Source organism: Sparus aurata, chromosome 22, assembly GCF_900880675.1.
Source record: "Sparus aurata chromosome 22, fSpaAur1.1, whole genome shotgun sequence".
In the NCBI taxonomy this organism is placed as follows: Eukaryota; Metazoa; Chordata; class Actinopteri; order Spariformes; family Sparidae; genus Sparus; species Sparus aurata.
This window is the reverse complement of record NC_044208.1, coordinates 24,271,173-24,289,870: the sequence shown is the minus strand read 5'-3', so window position 1 is coordinate 24,289,870 and position 18,698 is coordinate 24,271,173. Positions and strand designations below refer to the sequence as shown.

General features: G+C 43.1%; 1 protein-coding gene across 1 annotated transcript in view; it reads right to left on the bottom strand.

Annotated features, from left to right (window-relative positions):
• Window positions 1–5,122: 5,122 nt before the first annotated feature.
• Window positions 5,123–18,698, bottom strand: part of syndig1l (synapse differentiation inducing 1-like) — a 45,441-nt gene continuing 31,865 nt past the window's right edge. Inside the window, exons 3-4 of the mRNA XM_030406104.1 lie at window positions 18,362–18,499; window positions 5,123–8,278 (exon numbers count right to left, since the gene is read on the bottom strand). Of these exons, the coding sequence (XP_030261964.1) occupies window positions 8,120–8,278; window positions 18,362–18,499 (297 nt within the window). The 3' untranslated portion in view covers window positions 5,123–8,119. The remainder of the gene's footprint in view (window positions 8,279–18,361; window positions 18,500–18,698) is intronic.

Genomic DNA, 18,698 nt, shown 5'->3' with positions numbered 1-18,698 from the left:
TTTCATCCGCTCGCTGACGTCCTGCCAGTGAGAAGTGTCGATCTCAGAATGGGACGTAACCTGGAGGACAGTTAAGGTGGAACACTTCTAAAGCTTAGTTGCATATAAATGCACAGATAATTCATTGTTTTGTCGTTAGCGAAAAACAATATTGAGCTTGAAGTTGAAAAGGACACTCATATAAGAAATAATATTAAAATCAAAAGCTGGAAAAAAGGCACGTGAGATATTACGTGGATAATTGTTGCCGGAAGATAGTAGCGGTCCACCTTAACTGTCCTCCAGGTTACGTCACATCTCGGCTGCCATGACGGCAGCTAGCGGAACAAGCTAATGCTAACGTGAGTTGTTCAAAAACCTTCTTTCTAGTAAACTCTGTGTACACAAACAATGTTCTCAATGCTCATGTTCATGTGTAGAGACCCTGGTGATACTACGAGCAAAGTTTCATGTTGTGTCGAGCCTTCTTAGTGTTTTAAAAATAGCTATCGCTAATTTGCCCGTAGTGCTCCCACTGAAAATGAGTTTGCCCCGAAAACGAAAATACGGTGAATCTTAAAAGTGCCTCTTTCCTCGTAATTATGCTTTTACACGAAGGTTTGACTGATATACATTCACAAAAAACGCCTAGGTTGCATTTTGGCGCGAGTTTCACTTTAATTCAAATGGCTCTTTCGTGCAATAAGCTTTCACGCGTTCATTACGACGCCTGAAATCAAACTTTAAGGTGTCATGGTGTTTATGTATTGACGGTGATTAGATTTCTCTTTCCGTCTGCGCATATTACATACAAAAAACTGAAATAATCACCACAATTCCACATTTGCACAACGTGCCAAATTAAAGTAGGAGGGGGGTTTGGTGCACATCTATTAGTCTGGTTGTGGGTGGTTCCAAACTATTCCTCATGAATAGCTGACAAAAACCGTACAGCCTTCTAATCAGCGTTATTCAGCAGGGAAGCAATTTTTTCTCTTTTGTCCACTGAGGATTTCTCGCTCAACAAGATAACTAGAAGCACACAAAGAAGATCCCGTCTAAATATAGAGACTGGGTATAGTGTGTGTGTGGGGGGGATAGGTAAACGGAGATGGGAAAACGTTTTTCTACCAAAGGTTTTCTTTATGACCGGAATGCTTTTGTGATCTACAGCGCAGCCCCAGGGATTGCTGTGGAAATGGAGCCCAAACAGCCCGCGGGCCCGGCTGGTGCCGCCGTCCAAGATGAGAACATTTAGAGGATCTAACATCTGCGTGTGCCTTGTTGTTTTGTTTTTATTATCATGGTTAGGAGCTTTTGAGACTTCCTCTCAGCAGAAAAACTAAAAGGCAGCGCCACCTCCTCTAAATTTCTTTTTTTTTTTTGCATTACAAATTCTCAAGCTAAGATCGGAAAAAAAAACCAGCACCTGTTTCACGGAGCTATTTTTATAAAGTGCCTGAGTCACATAAGCTAAACGAGCCTCTTTATTCCGAGGTTGCAATCTGTCCCCCCCCAAAAAGAAACGCTTTAATGCCACAAGCAATTCCATTAAACCTAAAATTAGCATAACACATTTTTTTTTCTATCCAGATCGATGACACACTGAGGCAGCATCATTAAACACACCAAATCTAATAGATGAACTACGTATGGATGTTTGAAAAAATGAGGTTTTTTTTCATTATTCTGCAGCTGTAGGGATGACCTCAGTGGGAGGAGGCTGTACTCTCTTCGTTTTTTCATAATGCATTTTCCCTCAGCTCCCTCGCTGGCATGAAATCCTCATATAGGGGCGCCTCGAAGGCTCTTTATCCCCACCGGACAAACCTCAGAAAGATTTTAAGAGGAGTTTGGAAGCAGGTATTGTAACTTATCTTCTGGCAGGTTAAGACAACAATAAGCAAAGAAAACAATTCTATAACACTTGCTATGAAATGCGATGTCTTTCTTTCCATTCCTCTTTTCAAAAGGCTGCTGTCTCCAACTCTGTGGGAAAAGAAGTGATTGCTCTAAGAAAAGAATCGCTCAGGAAAACAATCAGTGAGAGACGTGCGCCACGCGAGCTTTAATTAAAACACGAATCGTACCACCGTGTTGAAGCCGTCTCGCTGCTCCTTTTTTTTTTTTTTCACTAATCCACCTGTGAACAATTTGACTGACTGCTGTAAAAAAAAACTGACTCGCATTTTCCTGTAGTGTGTGTGTGTGTGGGCAAATATGGGAGCTGACGAGGGGTGGAGATTTCCAGGGTATTGCACCATCCCTGAGTGAAATACAATAACCCATCTCGAGAAAAGAAGCGCACTTGCAGGACGAGACTGCAGTCGAGTGCTTGTGACTCGTGGCTTCTCGTGGCCTCTCCCTGACGCAGGGCGAGAAAAAAAACGGCTGGTGAAAATTATGAAAACTGACTCATCTGTGGTTGATCAGGAGCTGGAGGAGACGGACGCCCAGCGCAAAAAAACCCCCCTAAAAACAGTCGACTGACAGCTTGTGATGATTATATTTGTGAGTTAACATAATAACAGGCAACGTTTCTCTGAAGTGCCTATAACTTCACAGATTATTTTCAAAAGAAGGAGCAAATTACATCCCTCTTCCACAAATCAGACAGAACACCAGAGGACGAGCAACATGTTTCCCCACTCATTGTCTTGTTTGTTCAGGCAAACTCAGCGTCCTGCTTTGATCTACACTGCTTATTAATTCAATCTTCCCGTGTGTTTTGCTGTTGAGCACAACCTGCTTATCGTAAACTGGTGCGATTGAAAAAAAAAAAAAAAGAAAAAAAAAAGTGGAGCACGCTCTTTGTTTTGTTTTTATTCGAGCATCTTCTCACCCCCGATGACTAGCCGGGCATCTCTGCGTTGTCTGTTGTGTCGCAGTCGTTGTTCGCTGACAGAGACATCAGCTTGTGACTCACCCCTGACTCACTCCTGTAAACGAGAGCTCTCCCCCAGCTGCTGCTGCAGTCACACCCACCGTTGTTGCATGAACACTGGCACAAACGCGGCCACGTTAAACCTCTCAACCCTCGAGATCGGCTCTCACACTCAAGGATTTGCCGCATGTAGGGTTTTAGTACCTACATGGGATGATTCTGTTATGTCACAGTTGGCGTTCACTTTTATGGATCAGCATTGGTCCAATACTGTTACAGATGATGGATGAACAGTTGAAATAGACAAACAAAAGTAATGCACAAACAGTGACTATAGCTATAAGTAGCCTAATGCTTAGCTAGTGGTTGAACTAGAGATCTAAACGTAAAGAAGTAGTAAGCTCAAAATAATTTTCTTTAAAATAGTTAGCTAAAAGTAGGCTAATGGAAAATGTTTCAAGAAAAAACAGCTCATTGTTAAGTAAGGAATAAATGTTTTTATTAATGAAAGTGATGGATAAAAATAGTTAGCTAAAAGTAGGCTAATAGAGTAGGCTAACCTTTGAAATACAGAGCTGATAATGATTAAATAGCTCTTTAAAAACTGTTAGCTGAAATAGTAAGCTGAAAGTAATGGGAAAACATTTGCGGTAAAACTGCTCAAATATATGAATAAATAATGGATAAATGTTTGAAATATTTTAAAAGATGGATAAAAAAGTAAGCTAATGAAGTAGACTAGGCTAACCGTTATGATACAACACTAAAAGAAAAAAAAAATACACATCTGAAATATTCGGCTAAAAGTAATACAAAAAATTGCTACCATGGTTTAGGATAAAGTTTTTTTCTGTTTAAGTGATGGATTTAACAGGCAAATACAGAGACAACTGTTAGGCTATTAGCAACTTTTTGCTAACTGTTAAAATAGTTAGCGTAGAGCAAACACCTGAAATAGCCTAGTTAGCTATAAGTGATGAAGTAGCCTTACTGTTTAAATAGTTAGCTCTAAGTAATAAATAGGCAGTTGAACTAGTTAGCTAGTAGAAATAAGCTAGAAATCAGCATGCTAACAGTATAAATGTGAGAGCCGAAATAAATAAATGAAAGTTAACTAAGAATAAAGTAACTGCCTAACGAATCAGGCCCAATTATTGATGTTAGCTTAAAGGTAGCCTACAGTTTAGCCTAAACATGAAACAAACAGTTGACAAAGTTAACTAAAAGTAAAAATAAACAGTTGAAATAGACAACAGTTTAAATTGGTACCTGAAATAATTTGTGTTGGTTGAAGATGACTTAGTTAGAACAATGGACAACCAGGTTTGAAATAGTTAACAGCAGTTAATTAATAGAATAATTGTTAACCAGCTAAAAGTAAAGATAAGCAGTTTAAATCCCTCCATTTAATCCTTTATGTTGATCCAGAGAGAAGCTGCTTGACCTCACCTGGATAGCTGCTGACAAAAAGTTTAGAAACCTCTGTTGTAGAGGTGACATACCTCCAAATGCTTACAATACTCCCTGTCCACTAAAATGTGTTCACTGCTCTGTGGGGCTGCAGTGATGTAACTATCACAACGACACAAAGGCACACTGTAAAACGCCGGTTGGTCCTGCGCCCGTATTGTTCAGCCTGTGAAGTGCAGCTCGGCATTTATGTTCAATAACCGTGATGGTGACAGCTCAAAGAAAGCCGTTCTCTTCCTCCACGCAGCGATGAGAACGCTGCAGCTCCACATTTCAGAGCTGCCTTTTTCCTTCTCTGGCAAAAGCCCACACCTACACTCCATGACTCAATCCCTGTGTTTGCCTTTTTTTGTTTTAAGGACAACTCAAGCATCTCAATTACTCAGCCAGTTCTCTCAGGTTGTGGAGGGTTTTGTCGGATATGAATCCGGCTACAGAGCCTCACGTTATATAAAAACCACAGAGAGTAAAAAAAAAAAACAGCTTTTTTTTTTTTTGCTTTTGAGAAAGGCCGTCCTTCCTTTCTGATTTATTTGTCATTACATTTGAACATTTCTTTATTTGCACTATGTACATGTTGCCTTCACAAAAACAAAAGTCCCCAAACAGAAGCATAATAAAAGAAAATGTCGTCTTCTCGAATTCGGCAAAAACGTGTGTACATCAGCTCGTCACGATGAGAAGAAAATAACTGTTTTTTTTTTTTTTTAAACACATTGCACAATACCAGGGTTGCCAAAAAGAAGCCAGATAAAAAAAAAAAAAAAAAAAAAAAACACACCATTTGAGTGACACGCTACATTAACACAAAGCATGTTTTCAGCATTATCAATTTGAAACTTTCTCCCGAGAGACATGAGCAAAAACAAAAACAAAAACGTACAGAGTCTTTCAGTATAGTTACAGTGATGGTCATGACGTGTGCGTACGCTCGATGTGGAAACCAGTGGCTCATTAGTCACCGCTGGACATGTGGTGTTAAGAAGGGTCGGAGATTATAAAAGGCCAAACATCTGCAGTGTGTAATGACCGGCTATTACTCAACGAGGTGAAGCTCAGGGGGGGCTGCAAACGAATCAATCAGAGTTCGGCTTCTCCTGAATCAAGGCCAAAAATAAAAATTCAAAAGGAGAAAAAAAGAAAAGCTCGGAGCCTTCGCTGCAGTTTCTATTTCTGCAGAGCCGCACAGGAGAGCGCGGGGAGACGTTCACTTTCCATTTGCACGACAGAACTGACTTGCATGTTTATTTTAAAAACGCTCACGGAGCCGAGGACGTGTAAATGGAGTGTTTACCTGCGCGCTCTGACAGCACGCCGGCAATGGCGGCAAAAGTGGCTTATTAGGGAAATGAATGTGCTCGTGCTATTTTAGGACTGAGCTCCAGAGAGTACACATTCCTTTGGAAAAAAAAGCCATTACGGTGAGCTAATTGTGCACCATAAATGTCAGCTATGACTAATGCGGGACCTGTGCAGAGAAACCAAGTGTATAATGTCACCTCTTGAGGCTTCGCCGCTTGAACTAGCGTCTACCTGTCTGCGTAATGAAAATGCAAAACGAATACATCTTTGATTAATAAGCCCTTCATACAGAGGGGATCAGTAATTTTGTGGGTCTTTTTAAACTCCTAAGCAAGAATTCTTAAGTTGTGAACAAACTGGAATATGTCAGTGCTTTATTACTTTAAAGGGGCAATACGGAAGGATTTGAGCTGAAAGCGTTCAAACTAAAACAGGTGCAGGAGCTATAAAACATCAGACTAGGACAGAAGAAAGCGTCCACACACTCAATCTGCGCTAAGATCTGTTAGATGTGCGCAAGCGTTTGGTCTGAGATCTTCTTCGAGGCTTTGAACAGGCAGCAAGAGGTTGCTGTAGTACGACAGGTTAAAAAGCGCATCACTTGATTAGCTTGCATGCAGAACACACTGGTGAAACATCAAGGGGTTGTAGTCCCGACCGAAAGCTCGTGCACATTCAGATTTTTGCACGGATCGAGTGTGCGGATGCTTTTTTTCCTCAAGATTGACTAAAATTACCGACAGATTGCGAAAAAAATGGCTTGAAAAGTTAGCATGAAATTAGCGTGCTAACCAGCTTCCCTCTGCCCTTTCCGATCCACAGCTCCAATAACCCTTCCCTTGTCCTCGAGCTCCCAGTCACACCCACTAGCTGCACAGCTAATCGAGCTAACTAGCTAATGGGAGCTCTAGTTAGCAGCAGTTATGTTACAGATAATATGCTGCCCCGTTTGTTCTGAATATGAATTTGACTTATTGCACCTTTAAAAGCCGAATAGGGAGTCTGTCGGCTAAAGCACTGCACAAAAATATGAGCTCCGTCGCGGCCTGATCAATTTTAATTTAGGCTTTTTTTTATGATCTGACAAAAACAAGTACTAAATCCGATCCATCATGCGTCGCAGCGTACTGCTGCTGTAGCTAGAGTCATGCAAGGAATAATTGATCACAGCTGAATCCAGAGCTGTCAGACGGCTGCACTTTGTTTGTATACGTGCAGCCCCGGGAGGATCAGTAAGGCCCGACTTTTCATGACATTATCCTACCTGATTTATAACTTCCTCGCCCATTGTGAGGGGCTGATGTTTCACTTCACGTTGAGTTACCGGATTCAGCGGGAGACACTGTGCGCCGCTTTCCCCCTGAATTCCTGACCATCTGGCCTCCTCACTTCTTCTGTGCTTTACTTTTTCTTTTTTTTTTTTTGCGAAGGCTATAAATAAACATTCCTTAAAGTGAGATTAATCAAGGTGCCTTTTGACAGCAGGGAACACAAAAACAAACGAAAAACAAAAAAGACATTAAGAACGAAGCACATTTTGCACGTATGGAGGCAAACCATATCTGGCGTGAACAGATTTGGGTAGATTTCAGGGCACGTCTTTGATCGATGGACACCTTTTTCTCCGAGGTGAAAACACACAAGCCCGAGGCTCCGTTCACATTCGATTCATGCCAGTGCATAATGTTCAGTGAAAAAGGAAACGGCCTCTGATTGTATTAGATCATGTTCTTTCATTCTTCAATCAGTGGTTTCTGTTTTTTTTTGTGTGTTTTTTTTCCTCTTAAGTTCGATGATGTAAGAATCTGACATTGTGGTCATCCAGAGACGGACGCAGTCTCGGGTGTTTTCGAGTTGATGAGGGAAGCTCACGGCCTCTTAAAGACAGTCCGGGGTGGCGAACTTGCGATGACAGGAAGGAGACAAGACTCCGGAGAGGCTACACGTTTAACTGCAGCTCACATATCAACAACATAGAGTCGGCTGAAGAGCGTCGACTTTCTAATCTTCCTCAACCTCTAATTGCTCAAGTTCAAGGAGTCCGTCAGTCCGTCCTTCTAAGCGTTTTTTTTTTTTGTCAGGGTCTTGGCGGTTAGAAAGGAAAAGAGGATGATGCCAACAGGGGTTTAAGTCAATGGGATGAACTCCAACGTGGAATATTTCCATTACTCAAACTCTGCTCTGTCTCAACAAAAAAAACCTTTGTCTATCCCGAGTTCCCTCTCTTCTCACCCTCCAGCTTGACCTCTCTCCAGTCACTGTGGATAATCTAGGCTGACAGAGGGCCTGTAGGGAGAGAAAGCTGGAAAGAAAGGATGGTGGAGAGGGGGGAAACAAAAAAAAACAACAAAAAAACTGTACATCCCCCAGAAAAAAAAAACTTTCGTCGAAGTTTTCAGGTGCGCTGCCGTTCCCAGGGGGAAGGAGAGGGGGGTCATTCTCCACCTGGGCTCCCCCGGGGTGTGTGGAGCGAGGGTGCAGCCGCTATATGTGTCCTGGTTTAGAAAGGTAGGCGATGAGAGCTACCACTACCCCGACATACACGCCGGTGCCTATAGTGATGGAGAGGGCAGCGAGGAACAGAGCCCGTCGGGACGCGATGTTGGCCAGCGGGAAGTCACCTTTGTTCACCGCCTTGGTGGTCTGGAAGAGAAGGAAATGCAAAAGGGGAAGAAGAAAGTCAGAAACAGTTTGAAGGGACCGAGAGAGAGAGAGAGAGACTGACCCATTTTTCAAAAAGAGGCGTAATTACAGAAGCTGTCCGGCATGTTTCTGCGGTGCTGTGAGAAAAATTTGAATGATGGGCCTGTTGGCCGAGCGACTCTGCGTAACCCAGGAGGAACTAATCATGCGTGGCGGGACTAAAAAAAAAAAAAAAAAGGCAATTAGTGCGGAAATGTCAAGGACGGGAGGTTATGGTCATATCAGCTGCTGGTACTGAATGATAAAGGACATTAAAGAAAAGCAGGTTTAATCATAACTTCTCATTAAAATAGAATAAAATAAAGATCAAGATCAAAGCTTTAAGAGATCTATAGAACCTCCGTGCTTTTGGTTATTCTGTTATTCATTTCCTGTTTTATTTTGTAGTTATGCCCTCTTGTCACTGTCTCTCTCGCCAAAATGCAACCTAGGCTTTTTTTTGTGAATGTACCCGAGTCAAACCTTCGTGTGAAAGCATAATTACGACGAAAGAGGCACTTTTAAGATTTACCGTATTCTCGTTTTCGTCAACTCTCGTCTATGTTACATTTGGAAATCGATACTTTTCCACTGCCATGGCGGCGGCGGGCGGAACAAGCTAATGCTAAGGTGAGTTGTCCAAAAACTTTCTTTTTAGTCTCAATGCTCGAGTTCATGTGTAGAAGAGACCCTGGCGCTCGTTCCCCAGCACTTGTGAGGCCCTTGTGGTCCTGATTTGTTCCCTGTGGTTTCCCGGTTTGTCCTCAGTTTTCATATCAATCCTGCATTTTCTTGTTTTTATTGCTCACACGTTTTTGGACATCGGACTCCGACAGTTCTCTTAATGTATGAAAACGATGGTGGAAGGTGAAAACACTGAACGCCTATTTAGGTAATTTGAAAGCTTCTCTCTTGTATGTCCACGTTGCATGAGCGGTGCCTACTTGTGTTTTTCCCAGTAAACAACCCCCATCTGCATGACCCAGTTAGCATATATTTAAGGTTATAGTGCATTATTACAGCCCACTATAGGCGCGTATAGATCCTCCGGGCGGTGTTGTTTTTAGCAGCCTGCTCAAACAACATATGCGTCTGAAGTGGTGCGAGCCGATCGTGGGCTTTGTCTGCACTCACGTTCCAATTGCTTTCTGTTGTTTTTAATCATGTGAGCTAAAAAAAATATATATATATATTTATATAATAACAGCAGTAGGAACAGGCGTGTGTCAAAGGGACCAGTGGAGCTATGTTTTCTGTCTGGGCTCATTATGTTGCTGGCCCTTTGCCCTCCTCTGATGAGTCTCTCTCTGGGCTTCAAACAGACGCAGACGCACACCTGCACACCACTCAACCACTACGCTGAATAACAATCACTACTTAATGAGGACTTGGCTATTAAGAGCATTTAATGCCATATTCAAATCACGTCATAGTTACTTTCCAGTTAATGAACGCAGAGTTTTTGGGGCTAAAATTCGCGTTTGACGTCTCATGGCCTTTTGAAATTTGATGTTGCTATCATGAGAGCAAGCGGCTGCTTCATACAGCAAAAGAAAAACAGGTTTTTGACTCCGAGAGCAGAGGGAGAAACACAAACAATTCAATGAAAACCTTTTGAAACTGTAGTCGAAGGGGAATGGAGGCAGAAACTGTCAGAGCCTGCTGTTTAAATATTTGTGAATGTAAGTTTTTGTAACGTATGTTAAGTTGGACCTGGAGTTTATACTGCATCACCTCACAATTCATTCTAAACAAAAATGTTACAAAGCTTAGTCCATATTTAAAAGTAATCAAGTGTTTAATACAACTATTCAAACACATCAGTGGGAGTCCAAAAGAAATCGCTCTCCTGCTGAGCCAACGCAGCCTGATAGGCATCATCAGCCGTGTTACTGCTACTGAAAGATGTTCTCGCCTCTTTGTATAAGTTGATACCATCTGAATGACGGATATGAACACTTCTACTTAAAAATACAACGGCGAAAAGTAGTTGAATAGCGGTTCCTGCCCATTGTTGACACAGTGCCGCTCGTGTCCTCTAGCTATCCGAGTGAACTCGCTTTCTGTGAGGGAATCGAGGAGACGGGGGGGGGGGAAGAGACGCCGGTTTTTGATTTCTTGTTTTCATTTATGCAGCTGAATGGAGGTCAGCTATGAGGCAGAGAAAACACACACACACACACACATTCACACACACAGACAAACAGCAGAAAGCATTACAGTGGAGTGTTTGGACCATTGTCCTCCCCACCAAAAACTAATTTCGATTCCATTTTATTCCAAATGCCGCCACACATTACTCTATTCATTTTGTTTTCTAGTTAATGGATGTAAACAGTTTAGCATGCAGCCGAATCACGATCATAGTTCATTGTACCTAAAAAAACAAACAAATGCACACATTAATGTGATGAATGTAGGCCGGCACACTTGGCTTGTGAGTGTGTGATATGACCTTTGTTATTCTGCTGAATTCAGCCTAGTGATAATGGGGCCGATGTGCGATGGAGCTGGTATCGGGGTCACTCCCCCAGTGCTCGGAGGTCACGATCATCTCCCACAAAAAATAAAAAAACAATTCATGGAGGAGGTGAGCTCCAAGGAGGCGAGGTTAGGTTTCATATTCCTGATTGAGAGGGATTGTGGCTGCCGTGCTGGATGCAGGCTCCTGCGGTGATGTGGATTTCACATCTGGCAGTGGCAGTGTACAGAAAACTAGAAACGCAGGAGCAAAGGCTCTGCATAAATCCTTGTTTTTAACCTTCGACTTTGCACAAAAAGCTCTCAGACTGTGGATAAAAGCGGCCAAAATGAGATTTTCTTTTCGTGGTGCCTAACCTTCCTCATCACGGCAGAATGAGAGGCTAAAAAAAAAAGAAAAAAAACTGGGAGGAAATTGGAAATGAGCCACTGCTTTTCTCACTGAGAGGAGCCGGCTGGTTCGTGTACCTGGCTCTGTGGCTCATAGTCGTGCTCTGCATAGTGTACAGCGGGAAGAGCCTAATGTAAATGTAACAAGCGCTGGAGAGTCTTAAACTTCAACATTACCACAGTCCCAACAGTCCCTGTTTGTACTCACTCATAGGTACCAGCCACCTTATAAGTATATAATTGTTTCCATCAAGATCAACGCATTATTCCCTGGGGAAATTAACGAAAATGTCGAACAACGGCAGAAGAAAGTGAGAAAAAAAATCCCTGTCCCTTCATCCAGATCAGCACCAAAAGTCAGAGGGCTCTATTCTGGGCTGCGACCCGTCCTCCATCCAAGTTCTGCGGAAATACATTCAGTAGTTTTCCTGTAATCTCGCTGACAAACCAACAAACACACACAGGTGAACACATAACCCCAACAACAATGCAGCTCACACACGCGGCGTACGTGTCAACCTTTCCTTTCATTTATGTCTGGCGTTTTGTTGTCTTTACATACTGCATGTTTTCTAATGAATATTTATCATGAACTGTTGCCTTCTTCATCTTCACGTCGCGCCTAAAATTCTGAAGACTACTCTATTATTCATACCCTCTTCCCATTTGCTCTACAGTCATGCGAACAGACCCAGAGCAGCTGCCGAAAGACCGCGTACTCCTCTATCTGCTCCCCGCTTGGCACGACATTCTGGATCTTTCTGTCCGCATTTTCCCCAGCAAGTTAATTCGGCGAGATAGAAGCAAATTAGATCTGACACAGAGTGCGCTGTGTAAGGCTGTATTCAGACCGAATGAGGCACTGGGGTGATGAGCGCAGGGTTCTGCAGCTTGTTGGAGAGCTCCTGGTTTCCTGCCCTTCTCCTCCTGCAACAGGTCTGCAGAGTATTTCTGCTGCTCCACCGGTGCAGCACCATGATATCTGAGGCACCAGGCAACATAACAGGAACTCTGCACAATTTGATGAACCTCTGAATCATTGTGCTTGTGTCTTTTTGTGGCCAATTTGACAGCATCCGTTTCACCCTTCCACTGAGCATGTCATGTCAGTGCCTGATTTGGGATCAGTCCCACATCCAGTTGTTACCTGTTTCCCCTGTTTGACTGCCCCCTTGCCTCTCAGGAGATGGTGGCTGAAATCTCCCCCAGTGAAATGGAACAAGACCCTCAAATGTCATCGATGTTGACGTTTCCAATATGCTGTCGTCAGCTGTGGCGAGTTGTCTTACGGTACCACGGCAATCCTTTCATTATCACAGTGACATTTACCACAGTCACACTTTGTTCACAACTTCACGCTATCAATTAAAAAAGGTGCAATATGTAAGAATTGGCCACCTGTCAAATTCATACACAAAACAAAATTCTTAATCATATAAGCAAAGTAACCGCTGTTAAAAGCTAGTTAGCTTGGTTAGCTATGCACCTAGCGTTCTAAAATGGGAGCTTGGCGCAGCAAGGAGAGCTGTCGTTTGCACCGCCAGCACAGAAGGTTTGGACCGGAACGGGCCGAGGCTAGCTGGTTAGCATGCTAACTTCAGTAGCACAATACATAGAGGTCATAACGTAAAAACTGCTAGTTATTCACAGTCTATTGACATTTTTAGTTACAATTTCAATATATTCAACTATAAGTCTCACATATTGCACCTTTAAGTGATTTGAAGATTTATATACTAACATTAGCAGTTAACCATAGAGTGAAACTGGATTTGGCCCCAGTAAGCCCCACAACCCCTTAGGGGGGAAAAGCGGCAACATCCCGCGACCCTCACGGATAAGCGGAAAAGAAAACGGAACGGAACATTAGCAGTTAAAAGTTGAAGTGCTGTTGGACTTTATTCACACTTCTGGCAGTGATAACAATGTAATGTTAGCCGGCTAGCTAGTTGGCCAGACATCAGCAAGCTAATAAAGAAAAAAGGGGGCATCGTAGGGTTAAGTGGTCGGGGGACGAGGTGTATTGCGTTGGTCTCAAAGGCCTCAGATATCTTGTTGCATTTGTTTCGGCAGAATAACGGCATAATGGCCACCTGCTCATTCAAGTCATTTAGCTTTGTTGTAGTATAGCTGCAAGTTCTTTAAGGGAACACAGCATGAGACTTTTTCGAGACGGCGAGAAACCGACTGCCACAGACTCACTGCAGCTGTATCGTGCACCATGTCAATTATTTTTGAGGTTGAATTGTTTCTCCTCGTGAAGCAGACACCTTCCCGTCTCACAGCACCTTCACCTGCACAATAATAAATAAACCAGACGGACAAAGGACTCAATTTACCATCCATCAGTGATGGTTGTTAGGAGCGAAAAAAAAACTGCACATGGGGTCTTTCCCCGCTGTGTTTCATTAGCGCAGAGGAGGTTTTGGAAGACAATGCCTAATAGTCCACGACAAAGACAGTCAGAGGAGAGCCAGAGAGAAAGACTCTTCTAACAAACGCCTGGAAAAGGTCAGGAGGCACATCCGGACAAAAAGACTTGTATTCGAGGCCGCTTCCGTGTCAATACTGTAATTATTGAAAACAAAAGCACTGTTATGGAGGCCTTATGGGAAATTAGATTTGAGTTTGCTTTCAGAGCTAGACAGAGCACATTGTTCTCCTACTGAGGATGTGTTACACCTCCAAGCAAGGTCTTTAAGTAAGAGAGAGAGAGAGAGAGAGAGAGAGAGAGAGAGAGAGAGAGAGAGAGAGAGAGAGAGAGAGAGAGAGAGAGAGAGAGAGAGAGAGAGAGAGAGAGAGAGAGAGAGAGAGAGAGAGAGATCCCGAAGAGCGTTGCAATGTGACGGTGGAAGTAAACGCTGTTGAAGGGCACACGCTTGTTATTGCATTTCTCCGTTGAAAGCATTCGCGTAAACCCCGTAATTGATTTATCAGTCTTTTCCTCCACTTCACGACAAATAATTACATCACAGCGTCTCCCTGGGGAACACGACTCTGAAGGACTAAAACCTAACTTTTTTTTTTTTTTTTAAACGCCATAACGTGGACAAAAGAGACGGGAACAGTAAAAGGTGAAAGTGTGCCCGCTCTCTTCTGTGTCTAACGTATCGTATGGAATCTTGAATCTTGAATCCCCCTTGAGAGGGAAACGGTTAGAAGCATTAAGGCTTTATCTCCACAACCTTGACAAAATGATTGAAATGTGGTGTCATAGAAGAAAAGATAACATCTCAGACGCCGCCACCGCATGGAGACTTTTGTCGCGACGTGCTTTCGGAAGTCAATCCGGCGCCCTTTGCAGGTTTGTCTTCAGAATAAACAAAAACAAAAAGCCCCGACTCTCTCTCTCCCCCCACCGTCTGCGTCTGCCTCTCGACCTCCCCCCCACGCGGACACACATGCAAATCCATAAAACTGTTCCACAATAATTAGATCATTCATTTTCACCCATTATGATGAATTGTATGCTGTAAGATAACTTCAGGGGAGTCGCATTTGCATAATCGTGAAAAGGAATTGCCGCGGCGCGCCTCAACTCTGCACTCCTCCTGGTGCAGATGTCTCCGAGCCGAGAGAAACATTTATCAGCATCTCCAAACAAAACACTCACCCTATTAGTGGCAATAATTGAAACTCAATTCCGCTTCCCAATCAAACGCTCTGAGCTAATTTTCCCCAGATATTCATAGCATTTTAGTCATTATCAGGTCTGCGTGTGGGCGGTTAGCGCTGAATCCCAGAAACTGTAAAGCGCTATTTACCATAAAGACGTTACACGGAATTAACGAGGAAGTCTTTGGCAAATTGGATAGAAGCGATTTAAAGCAGTGGATGAATACATGTCTGTTCCTGTTCCTTTACGTCCTTGCTGCAGCTCTCTCCCTTCTGATCGTCGGGGCCTGACCTTCCAGCGGGACAAAAACACTATTGATCCGACGTCCACAGACTCCATTACAGTCACTAACCTGTTTGTTTGTAAATGTCCTCCGAGTAAGTGACAAAGCTGATGCGCTATCATTTCTAAACTCTCCTCTCCCCGGCTCATTCTGTTGCCCTTGAGTAATCGTAAAATGCATCTGCTTGCGCTGGCGTACAAAAGGCAGGGAGCAGAGATCTACAGAAACTGTGAAGTCGAGGAAAAGAAAAAAGAAAAAAAATGGCAGGAAGTTTTGAAGTTTAATCAAAATGTACGCAGGAACTAGAGGTGCTGAGGCGGCTGCAGAAAACCCCCTAAAAACAAGGCATTGTAAAACAAAACAAAAAAAAGCATTAACTGTGCAGCAGCATGCCGACAAGCAAGAACGAGAGACTGAAAAGAGATAAAAACTTTGAGATCACGAAGGCTAAAGCTCCTTTACAGTTCTGTGGTTTATCAGTCAACTGTATGAGCTACACTGCAGACTGTACACAGACTGATCCGTGTTATATAAGCTCGTCTCCTCTGTGAAACGTCTGTATCCTCACTGCACTGCATTATTATAAACCGAGGCTCTTTATCCCTGCGCCCACAGTGATCTGATCACAAGGGGACGACATGTCAGTTCGCATCTGGCGTAAACATAGTCTCGAGACAGATAAGCTGGTACATCACTGGGATCAAACGAACACGATGTTTTTAACTCTAAGAGATAAATAACTTGTGTCTAACAAATGCCGAATTTACAAGGCAGCCCAAATAATTTAGATTTTGTAATGGACAACACTTCAAAAAGTTTGTTACGATTCTCTTGACTCAACAACTCACAAAATTGAACGATTTTACAATGGAGTCTGGGGAGTTAACTTCTCTCCTCATCTCCTTGCCGTTGTTGACTGCAGTTCATGTTGGTGGTCAAGTTTCTGTCCATTGCAGTGAAGAACATTTCCAAATAGTAGGACTTTCAAGTAGTATAATTTACTATGACATCATTATATAGAGTTACTCCTCAGCACCCCCAGCTGTGACCAACTTCCCTGTCACAGACCTATTCTACCAACACTGCATGAATGCAGTGAAATTATTCATATCAATAAGTAGTTACATGATTTTTTATACTGTTAAATGTCAAACAGATTACTATCTACTTATGGACCAAATGTTACGGTTTGAGATTATTGTTTAGTTATTTCCTGTTTTATTTTGACGTTCTGTCCTCTTGTGTCACATTCTGCTTTTCATTTCCTGCCTTTTTGGCTCCTCACCTACTGTCCTCTTAGTAATCACTCTGTGTATTTAAGTCCTTGCCTACCGCTCTCTCTTTGTCAGTGTCTCCATTCTACCCATTGTGTGTTTCTTACTTTTGTTTTTGGGAATCCTCCTGTTTTGTTATTTGCCTCTTGTTGGTGTATTTTGGATAATGATTTTCAACTTTTGTGATTAAAGCTTGTCACTTGCCTTTCTGTGAGTCAACGTTTGGGTCCCCTCCGGGTAAACTTAACACCTAATAGGTGGGCTTCTGTATTCTAGCTCTGCAGACCCCCTACAGACTTGGACATGGACGGGCACACACATAATCAAATTCCCAGACAGTGTTCTCCTAAAAACTTACAACATCCTCACGCTAACTCCTGCAGAATTAATTCATTTAGTGAGTTGGTTCCCTCAACGACTGAATAAAAATGAAGACCAGTGAAGTGGGTTATTGGGCTATAAAATGAAGCGATCCCAGACTCCCACCGTATCTTCTCCTGACAGCTCTTGTGGACGGCACCTTCTGAAGGAGGGAGATTGGCAGAAAAAGCCACCCATCCCTAAACACAGCCATCACTTCCCCATAATTACCCAGGAAGAATCAAATTAGCCCCTGACAAGATAATTCACTGACTGCCTTAATCTGCCTTGGACCTACGCGCGCCCGCAGATAAGACGGCTAAATGCTCGAGCTTTTGATAACAGTTTATAGTCAAAAGGCGGAACAGTTTACTGGGAAAAGCATGTCAATCTCTGCCATGTGTTTGTTTACATGTGCTTTTAAACACAGGTTGCGTGTCTGTGTGTGTGCCACGGATTGCCTTTTAACACTTTTTAGCCTTTTTCTTGTCGACAGCGCAGGCGAGAGTGACAGAATTGATTAGCAGCAGGGATAAGTAGCGATCCCTCCGCTCTTTGTTTGACTGACACACCATCACCGGAGTTGTTTTCTACAGAATCGATGAAGAGGGAGAAGTGCAAGAAATCAATTAGACAGCCATTATGTGCACTTTTTTTTTTTCCGATGAGGGGATATCGGCAAAAGCCTCAAAATAAACTGTCTTGCTAATACCTCGTCCTAAAGTCACATAGGTCTCTGGAAGTAACTGCTGTCTGTCTCTTTCTTCTGTCTCTAGTTAATAATAGTGGCTTCATCTTTACATCAGAGTAAATACATCTGGCAAGGCGATATTATATTCCATGCCTTTGTAAATGTAAAATATAAGCCATTTGACACCCAAGCTCTGGATATGTAGGGGCTGAACTCCCCTTTGGTTTAATGCTCCTACATTCAAAAAAAAGTATATTTGTTCCTGAAGCAAGAAAGATAAATAAGTCCAGAAAGAGAGCAAGTTTAAGCAAAACTTTCCCAAAGAAAAAAAATCAAAATAGACATCTTCTGAAGGTCTCAGTGTTTTTTGTGTGTTTGCTTCCATTTTCCACCCACGAGTTCAGATTTTTCCAAAACCGCAGCTCGAACAAGGCCTCTCGAATGTGTCTGAGAGCTCAGAAACCTTTAATACGTTGGCACACCTGTAATTGGGTTCATCTTCAATCCTCTTGACACCGGCGCCAGTTCAAAGGCCGTCTCTCATCCCAAAGTATTTTGAACACCTCCTTTTCTTGGCGTTTACAGATAGTGCCTTGAAAAAGTGATTTATGTGCTCTCCCCCAAAGGAGGCTTTCAACCTGTTTACAGAGCATCAAGCAGCCATTACAAATTGGCCTTGAGTTATTGAAGGCTGGCTCTGTAAGAAGTGGCCTTGCGTTGGCAGTAAGGGAGTCAGCTGTCAGTCCTTTTTTATTTTTATCCGTGATAGCCCTCAACATTCTGCCGATGAGTCACCGGAGCTGCGGATGTGCATGTTTTTCTTTTGTGTGCGCTCGTATGTCGGGGAATTCATGAAAATATGGTAGATCTCGACAAAACGGAGGCTGCATCATTCAGGTGTGATACTGTGTGTGTGTGTGTGTGTGTGCGTGTGCGTGTGCATCCTCACCCCCTGCGAGAAGTAGAACGCCGCGATTCCCAGGGGCCAGAAGCAGCAGAGCATGGAGAAGATGGCCAGGCCCAGGTGGTCTCGCGGCGGGACGACGATGAAGTTGTCCTCGCTCTCGCTGTCGCTGGAGCAGTCCGTCTGCACGGACAGACAAACAGGAAGTCGGGTCAGAACACAAACATTTTTGCGCCCCGTACACGGATAATCGTTGCAGTTCATTCGTGGTGACGTGCAGTGACATAAAGTGGGAAAAGAAACAAGTGCCGGTACTTCCCTTCACACGACACCTGAGGCTGTACTGTATAGAAGGTTAACAGTCTTTGTGTTGCGTTTAAAT